This window comes from Sesamum indicum, linkage group LG10 (assembly GCF_026168435.1).
Source record: "Sesamum indicum cultivar Baizhima isolate 11 linkage group LG10, ASM2616843v1, whole genome shotgun sequence".
Taxonomy (NCBI): Eukaryota; Viridiplantae; Streptophyta; class Magnoliopsida; order Lamiales; family Pedaliaceae; genus Sesamum; species Sesamum indicum.
Genome location: NC_142666.1, coordinates 2,835,046 through 2,844,373, shown reverse-complemented (window position 1 = coordinate 2,844,373; position 9,328 = coordinate 2,835,046). Strand labels below are relative to the sequence as shown.

General features: G+C 35.4%; 2 protein-coding genes across 2 annotated transcripts; both read right to left on the bottom strand.

Moving 5' to 3' along the window:
• Nucleotides 1–2,088: 2,088 nt before the first annotated feature.
• On the bottom strand, nt 2,089–4,432 carry LOC105172511 (cytochrome c-like). Its single transcript, XM_020697047.2, has 3 exons — nt 4,181–4,432; nt 3,085–3,218; nt 2,089–2,310 (listed from the first exon to the last, which is right to left on the bottom strand). Exons 1-3 carry the CDS (start codon nt 4,290–4,292, stop codon nt 2,218–2,220), a joined length of 339 nt encoding a protein of 112 aa, XP_020552706.1. The 5' UTR covers nt 4,293–4,432; the 3' UTR covers nt 2,089–2,217.
• Nucleotides 4,433–5,206: 774 nt separating this feature from the next.
• Nucleotides 5,207–9,182, bottom strand: LOC105172512 (uncharacterized). Its single transcript, XM_011093973.3, has 2 exons — nt 9,012–9,182; nt 5,207–6,908 (listed from the first exon to the last, which is right to left on the bottom strand). Exon 2 carries the CDS (start codon nt 6,666–6,668, stop codon nt 5,472–5,474), a length of 1,197 nt encoding a protein of 398 aa, XP_011092275.1. The 5' UTR covers nt 6,669–6,908; nt 9,012–9,182; the 3' UTR covers nt 5,207–5,471.
• Between the last annotated feature and the right edge of the window lie 146 nt (nt 9,183–9,328).

The window sequence follows — 9,328 nt, the reverse complement described above, 5'->3', positions numbered from 1 at the left end:
CCCATCTGGGAAAAGCAAGGAATAAAGAGAAAGCCAACAGAACTAAGGCAATAAAGGTATCTTTTTTTCCCTTCTTCAACCCGTCACTGCCTCCAACACCAAAGACCCACCATTGACACCACCTACTCGAACGTTTTTAAGTGCATGTATATACAGAACACGTGTATCTATAGGTTTTTACACCGCAGTACAGTTACTAGGAAGATGTATACTCCTCGTGCTTCTAGTTTGTACTCTGTCTCTGTGTGTGAAATGAAAAAGGTTTGAAAATAGTGCCGGGCTACACGGTGGAATGTATTGTACGTGCGTGGACGTGAGTGTATTCTCTTCTCGCGGTTACGGCGTATTGATTGTACTCGCTAGTGGGCTTGAGCCACGTAGGCATATGTACTCTCCCTTTGTGGTCGTGGATGGGGTGGCATTAATTATTAAAATTAAATTGTAATTTAGGTTGTAATAATTGTGTTTTAAAGCATGTAGAACTTTTTTAATCAATTGCATTTATTCAAAATTCTAAATTTTCAAAATATTTCATAATTTTAATTTCATTTTTGACTAAAAAATTCATAATAACTCTCATTCAACATCACAAAAATCAAAATTAATGTTGGTAGAAATCATTTGAAATTCGTACAAAGACTATACATTTATCATGAAATGGTCGATGGAAATAATATTATTAAATAAAAAGCAGTAGTCGGTGCAACTATTTATTTGCACTCTGATCTTGTGAAAATAAAATCTATAAAAATGCATTTAGATTAATGAACCTGGTCTTAAAAAAAAAAAAAGAGAGAGATTTCAAATAGTTTTTATTTAAAAATAATTTAAAATCCATTAATATTCAACAAAATATAATTTAAAAATCATAATAAAATCCACAATTTTAAATACTTCAATTCAAATACAATCTAAGTAAGTTGGTTTGTTATTTGAAAAAATAAGAAGAATTTTTATGATATAAGTATTGATGAAGATGCGTATGTCCTGGAAAAAGTGTGTAATTAAAGTTAAATTTTAAAATTGAAATGCCTTACAACCATACAAAGGCACTAGGAATTATGAGTCTCTTCTAGATTTTTTATTTTAGTTAGGCTTATTGTTGCTATATTATTTTCCAAACTGCAATAATAAGTAATGTTTTGAAAGAGACGCAATGCCACTTGTATACTTTGTACACTGTACTATCCAACTTGTATCTAACTGGACTTCATTTTAAGCCTTTGGACTCAGGTTTAAAGATGGTCACCAACCTTTTTACTGCTCTTTAACCAATCACATACGAATATTTAGAAAATATAATTACTGCTCACTGCTCACTAGTCACTAGCCACAAGTCTGGTGATGATTGAAACCAAGTTGATACAGAACAAGAGATGAATGTGTCTGAACGTGAGTCCTCCAAAGTTTAATGTTTTTCTTGTATTGATAGGTGAAATTTTAATCACTAATTTTTTATTCGATTTGAGTTCCAGATTCTACCGCCCATTCTCTTAGAAAGGAACTTTCAACATGAAAGGCTGTCGATCAGCACGAAATTGTCCAAGCAATTCTTAATATTTTTCTATTTTTCAGTACATCTTGCTTTTCTCATTTTTTTGTATTTATCATTTGATTCTAATAGTTTACTGGAATGTTGCTACTAGGATATATTTGGCCGAGTCTGCTCGACTCTTGACAGAATCTAAATTTTATCGAGTTCTATACATGTTTTACCTAACAAGATAATAACTATTTTTCTTTAAATAGCTGAACTCTATTAACAGATTCATTCAGCAATAAACTATCAAAAGCCTAAGGTCTAAGTTAATAAACTAAGCATGACCTAAAAAGTCCAAAAACTCTATGTCCAACTCGTCGATATTCCAAGTACATAAAACAAACTAAAATCCAGGAAGAAATATCAGAGTACTTATACACTCAAACCAAATTTAAATAATCTTGAACTACTAAAAGGCAAACGAAATCCATTAGATTTCACAATTGATCGCTTGGTTACGTGTTTTTTCAATAAAACAATGTCTCAACAAAGCCTATACTCGGCACCAAAATTCTCTACCGCTGGCAAAGGCCAAAGAGAACATCACGGCGTAGAATATGACGCTATTATTCAACAAAGTATCGTTCAGCTATGTTTACTGGGAAAAAAAATACCGCCTGAACAGATACCAAATGTCTCTAACTCTCAGGAAAAGTAATATGTTCTTTAAATAATCTTCAAGCAGTTGCCTCCTTGAGATAAGCAATTAGATCTGCACGTTCTTGAGGTTTCTTCAGCCCAGGGAAGACCATCTTAGTGCCAGGAATGTACTGCAGCAACAAAACACACCCATTTTGAGATGGCATTAAACTTCTCTCTCTTTCTCTCTCACTCACTAGGATAACCATAGTAGCAATATTGAAAAATGAAATACAAGCAGCGATACAGAACTCTCGAGGGGTTTTACAACTCAACAAAGAAAAGCTAGAAGCTAAACGGCATTTATCTACGTAAAAATGCCGGGCTTAACCCCCACAAAGGAAAGAGAAACCAAACCCACAAAAAAGAATGAAACATCAGAGTTTGGCTGTAAACCATTAACTTTCCGTTAGTTGGAATCTTAACAATCCTTTAAGCTCTGTAGAATAATACATCCTCTTCTCCCAATATTACAACTATTTTAACTTGACACAAGTTTCTGATAACAATTGGGACAATAAAGTTTCATATATATCTTCAAAGTACTTCACTGGAAGTAGCAATTGAGAGTTTGAAGTGTTAAGTGGTTTTCGACTGGGTGGGGGGGTCGGGTCATAGGAAATAAGCCTTATTTCAGACATTCCAACCGGAAACAGACATAAAGTTTGGTTACCAAATTTTGGAAAAACAGACAAGTCTAACAAAACCAATTTCCAGGGAACTACAAGAATCCAGGTCCGATATCCAATATCCAGAGTATATAGACGAAACTATCTAAATATGATATCAGATAACTGAATCAAAAATCCAAAAGAATGTCTTTTTGAATAAATTAGTTCAGGACTATATTAACTTTCGCAAAGACATTTACTGGGGAAAAAAGGGAAACACACATGCGTACGTACCTTCTTAGGATTGAGTAAGTAATCATAGAGTGTATTCTCTCCCCAAATTACAGCCATGTTCTTGTTGGCAGCAGAGTACGAATAACCAGGGGTGGTGCCAGATTGCCTTCCAAAAAGGCCATTCAAGTTGGGGCCTGGATTTCAAAGACACGAGCATATAGCATATACTTGAAACTATAAGAAAGAACATGCATAAATAATATAAAAAGTCTACAAGGCAAATTCTGAATCTACAAGACCACGAGCCCCACTGAAAATGAAAGCAGATATATGATAGCAACCATCGACTGGCAACCAACTCAACACAAAGTAAGACAATAAACTACATAGGGGCTGACCTGACGAGTTATTTAATTTTTTATTAGTAAAAAAAATTTATATTAATATAATTAATTTAAATGTATTAATATTAATATGTCGAGTCGTGATTGACATTAAAATTAATTTTTTTTGGCCGGAAATGGCCAAATCGTGATATTAAAACACGATTAATATCACGACACCAAGTCTGTTCTCTTTTCACGACTTGGTCTTTTTTTTTTTAATTTCGTTTAGTTAATGTTTGTTATAAATTAATTATATAAAATTAATTTTAATGTCGAGCTCGACATATTAATATTAACACATTTAAATTAATTATATTAATTTTTTTTACTAATAAAAAATAAATAACTCCTAACTTGACCACACAATATTTCTACTAATAAGACCAAATTCAGCGGAAACGTTTCAATAAGCTGAAATACCGCTTGCAATTGCAGCAAAAAAGGAAAAAGGAGCAGGAAATTGTTGAGCTCAATCATGATTTACTTACTTCATCACACAACGAAAAACATCATCAATACACAACGACCGCCGGTTAAATAAGACATGAATAAACGGACCCAATATACAAGAGGGAAAAGAACACACAATGACTAACCCGAGATCCATACTAACAACACCACAAACGTAAATAAGACAAATATAATCAGATCTCGCAAACATAGATCAACAGATATTTAAAAAAAAAAAAAAACACTACTACTACAAGAACGATTTCTCGAACTAGGAATTAAAAACGCAAAATATTTTGAGGGGGAAAAAAAAAACGAACCTTGCTTGTGGCCGGCGCCTTTATCGACGGTGTGGCACTGAGCGCACTTGGTCTTAAAGATCTTCTCACCGGATTTCACGTCGCCGGGCGGTGCCTCATTGAACGACGCCATATCGGATCCTCTCGGCCAAAACGAAGAAACTACTCTACTTGTGGCTAGGGTTTCGAAATGCTTTTTATTTTCGGCGTCGGAGGTGAAAAAGCAGAGAAGATTTGCAGACGGGCCTTTATTTATTTGAGGAGGCGATGGTGACTCGGTAAAAGGAATACGGCTTTTGAGGTGGCGGCACGTCTCAATTCCCACTTTTGCCCCTGTCGCTTCTCAACATCTCATTCTTCAATGTGTTTACAATAATTATTCGTATAAATTATAACCACTTCTCCCAACATAATTATAAATATTTTTTTGTGTTATAATATAATGTGCTTCTAATAAACACCTGCTTACGAGATAATATTTGTTAAATAGCTGTTAATTTTTTAATTTATTTATAATTTTTTTAAAAATATGATTTATAATTATATCAAATTTTTAAGAGAATTTATCATAATTTACCTTAATAATTCAAACCATTACAAAATATATTCCCATTTAAATCACAATTATTGTTCATAATATAACTTAGGGATAATTACATTCTCATCCCTAAGATTTAGAGTAAGTTATAATTTAACGATAAAAAAATTTATTTGACATGTAATAAATTAACAATAAAACAATCGGGATAATATAAATTTTTATATTAATTTTTTTTATTAATATCAACACATTCGGTAAATTGTATCTAACAAAAAAATTTATTTGCTAAAGAGAAACATACCTAAAAAATGTTGAATGTAATTTTTCAAACCACATGAAATCTATGTGTAATTCCACCGAACAATATAGTGATTCTCCGATTAACTTCTTATTATAGTTCCATCAAAACATCCTTTAGTTTCAAAATGTGTGTTACTTTGCGTTATGAAGGCCCGTCCCGTTTTTAATTCAAGAACCCGATAGTAATCCAAGTAAAAACAGTATCATTAACTTAAGTTGATCGAGTAGCAAGCTGTAAAATTGTCATAAGAGGCTGAAATTTAAGAGATACAGAATCAAAGTGCCACCAGGAAAAAAATGAGGTGGATAACAAGCAAACCCACTACATCTCAATACCCAAAAACAAGGGGGGAAAAAGAGAAACAAAATTAGCAATCCTTATTAAAATATGCTAAGTAATTCCTATACAAACAGTGAGTTCCCACCACAAAAACGTCTGTTACCATGGCCTTTCATCATCAGCAGAAGGGTTTAGGGTTCCTGACCTTGTGCGGGCGAGATCATCGGCCAGCCAAGAAGTCTAGGTGACCCAGGTGGTGAAGAGTGCTGGCTTGGTGTGAAGAGGCTCAGTTCCACGAAACCTGCTCCAGATGCGTTGTCTTTTTCCTTTGTCCGGAAAGAAATTGATCCACGGTTTGATGAAGCAGATGAGTTCCGTGTGGGACTACTCATGGTACTTCCACCTTCAGCAGGGCTCTGATTAGGTATTAGTGATGCGGAGTCGTTGCACTCATCACCATCGGTCCTAGCTTCTGTGTCTTTATGCAGATTCCTCAAAGCTAGAGAATCTGCAATCGGGAGGTAGACCAGCATGCAGATACCAACACAGGCACAGCATAAAAGGGATAGAAAAGCCAAGAATACAATGGCATCAAACACAACCTTCTCGGGCCTAGATAGGACAGACAAACCAAGCAGAAGAACTCGTAACGGAAAAAAACCAGAAATAGAAAAGATTAATGTATACACTCTCCTTTGCAGACCCTTATTGATGACCAAGTGAAGAATTCGCCTTCCTAGCCAGAACATATAGGCAGTTAGCACAGTAGCAAAAAGACCAAGAAAGATGGTACTCAATAATGGGTAAGTGCAGAGGGCAACATCATCGTCCTTTGTATGGGAAGAAGTAGCCGCATTCATGAAAGAAGAAGGCAGGTTCAGGATGTGTTTGTCCTTATACCTCGGTGCAATTAAAATAATTACAAGTTGAAGAATCACCATCGGGAAGCAAAAAAGAAGAACAAAACCAGCTGTCTTCGAGTTCCAATTCTGACTTAAAGTTCCGGACCTCTGTAACGATGCACGAAGAAGAAAAATGAGGGTGAGAAACAGGCATGGTTCTGCAAATCCCAGGTTGGAGACAATGTAGCATTTGCAAACATTTTCCTGCCATTTCAAACTGAGGGCATGCAAGATTCTTCCTTTGCGTCTCAATAGATTCAACCGAATAATCTCACCAATGCCCCACCAGCCAGCAAAAAAGATGTATGTAATTCTGATAATCCAAGGACCATTGAAAAAATTAAGCTGGACAAGACCTTGACTGCGGATCTCATTGCGGAAGTAGAACAAATGTACAAGACAAAACAAACCCAGAAGGACAAACACAGCGACAAGACAAATTGTCACCACATCAAGTGCATCAGCAATAAATCTCGTCAGGGGCATTACCCAAAGCAAAGAATCCACGCATGCTCTCTGCCAGCATGGACACAATAAAAACCTCCTCCGGGTAAAGGATTCCTCAGAAAGTGCAAGCAAACTGAGAAAACTTGAAAGAAATCAGTGGAGTCTCCTATTTACTCCAAAACAATCATATATGGCCACTTGAGAGATTGATTGGATTCACCAAAAGCAAGAATGGAAGAAACAGAATTGCTTTACAACTTTCCGACTTGGAAAAGGAACCTGCAACATGAACGAGTTATTGAAAATCATTAATTGTCAACCAAAGAGAAGAAACAGCTTAACTACTCCGCTTAAGGAAAATAAGCCAAAATCATAGATGACATAAGAGGGTTCATTCATAATTAGTGTTGATATTAGAATGTACATGGCTTGTGAATGATATAAGAGGGTTCATCTCTAATTAGTGTTAGTATTACAGTGTATAGGGCTTGCTACGCGTGCATTTCTAACGCACTAGCACTGCGCGACAAGAATTATCTGTTCTTGGGGATATAAAGCAACACACAGACATGAAAAGAATCTCAGTCCATAACGGCATAAAAGAAATAAACTCAACAGATTCTTCCAGAACTATTTACTGTGATCAAAATTTAAATGGAGACAATCAAGAAAGGGAAAAAAGACAATGCAAGGAAAGGAGCATGAAGATCTAATTCCACAATTCAGCAATTATGGCCAAACCCAAAATTGCCAAATCTGCACATCAAACCAGAGACAGCGAGGTCCTCAGTGATAAAAGAAAGCAAAAACAAATCAAATCTGAAATGAGTTCTTCTGAAATGCACCACTGTTCAGCACAGTTAAGATTTTTAGCAAATTTGATCAAGTAGGAAAAGAGAGTTGCTCATATTATCATCAGCAACATAATTACTTAAATGACTAAGCGGTTTGTATATTGGAAACTAATAATTATATTGGAGCAAAAGTACAAACCCAGGTCCAGAGGAATTGGGTACGGAAAGCCAAAAATTAGTAGAACATAATTTATGGAAATCTTCACCTTTTTGCTGCATGACTTCATGATCAGAAACTAGAAAAAGAAGCAAAGATGCGGCACCATTCTTGAAAAGAAAGACAACTAAATGTTCATTGTACGCAGATGGACACGCCTCATATGCTGAAGCAAGCCCCGTCCAACTAGAATTGTTCCAATCAAGGTTCACGCATAAGATAACACCCATGTGGCAAAATTGCAGTACCAAGATTACATTAATATCTCTCATAACAAAAATTCTCAGCATCTTAGCTTTCTTATTGATCCCACGAGCAATATAGCCAACATCTTAAATAACCTTTTACTCTGTAGGACCACATACATACTCGTGGCAACATAACATTGACGTAGAGAAAAGACAACTGTCGGATACAATCATCCTTTTAATTTTAAAAATACATCTCTGGTAGAAAAGACGAGGAATGCAATTTGTGCATTTGTACAAACTCATCAAGACTTACCAAACCCTGTAACAATGTGCACAACTGGTGCCTTATAGCAAACCATGGTCACAAGTAAAGCACCGGTAAAGTTAACTTTGCATACAGCAAAATCAAAATGTCTTTATGGCAAATCACATACACAAGGAAAGCACCAATAAAGTTGCATACAGCAGTCAAATTACAAAGCAAACTCATGTCAACAATGTTTATTGCACATTGCCGTATGCCAACCTAAGATCTTTCAATCGTGTTCAGATTCTCTCAGGAACTTGGAACTTGTGTCCACTGCAAATCTTATCCGGTTCCGAGTATCTTCAACAATAGGAGTACATTTCTAGATCGTGGAATGACCAAATCCTAAATTCCAATTATTTCAGAAATCTATTGGTCATCCATATCGAATAATTTTTTAAACTGCAAACTACTTTAAAACCCATTTGCTTAAAATCATGATAAATAAATCACAAAAGCACGTAATCAGCCTCCCGGAAACTTTATACAAGCAAGCATCCGTGTTCAAGGACACACTTATTCCTTCTATCTAAATTCACCACACGAAACAGTACTCAACCAGCAGAATAATAATTCAAAATTCCATTTTAATTGAAAAACAAGACCAAATGCCATGTAAAAAAACTCACAATAAACACACATGCAGACCACAGTTCATCCACAAAAATTAATAAAAAACAAAAAAAAAACAAAATGACAACAACATAGAAGAATTATCCAAAACAAGTGGGGACAATAGAATGCTGAGAAACCTCCTCAAAAACAACACATTCATCACCAAAATACAAAACCAAAAACACTCGCCCTAAATTCACCATTAAAACAAAAACTCCAATAAAACATAGAAAAAAAAAGGATAAGGAGAAAGCTTACGAGTTGCGCATCAACGATCCGGGAAGCTGAAAGGAGGAAATCTGAAATCCAGCCAAGAAACGCTAGTGAGAGAGAAGAAATTGAATGGAGAAACAACAGAGAGAAGCTTGAAGTTTGTGTATGTGAGGGAAGAGAGAGAGAGAGAGAAGAGAACATTGTAAGGTAAGGAGGACTAGTCTTGTAAGAGAGAGAGAGAGTGGGACTTTGTTGCTGACAGCCTGTCGCCAGCCAATAAACCAAAAACTCATTATTACTAAAATAAAAATAAAAAATAAAGAAGCAAAACAAATAATTTAACGGATAACAACACTACTCTC

Excerpts from the sequence above, each read along its gene's own strand:
- LOC105172512 (XM_011093973.3), bottom strand. The coding sequence starts at position 6,668 with ATGCCCCTGACGAGATTTATTGCTGATGCACTTGATGTGGTGACAATT.
- LOC105172511 (XM_020697047.2), bottom strand. The coding sequence starts at position 4,292 with ATGGCGTCGTTCAATGAGGCACCGCCCGGCGACGTGAAATCCGGTGAG. Across the intron at positions 3,219-4,180 it reads AGGCGCCGGCCACAAGCAAG|GCCCCAACTTGAATGGCCTT; the intron begins GTTCGTTTTTTT and ends TTTGAAATCCAG. Across the intron at positions 2,311-3,084 it reads ACTTACTCAATCCTAAGAAG|TACATTCCTGGCACTAAGAT; the intron begins GTACGTACGCAT and ends TTGTTGCTGCAG.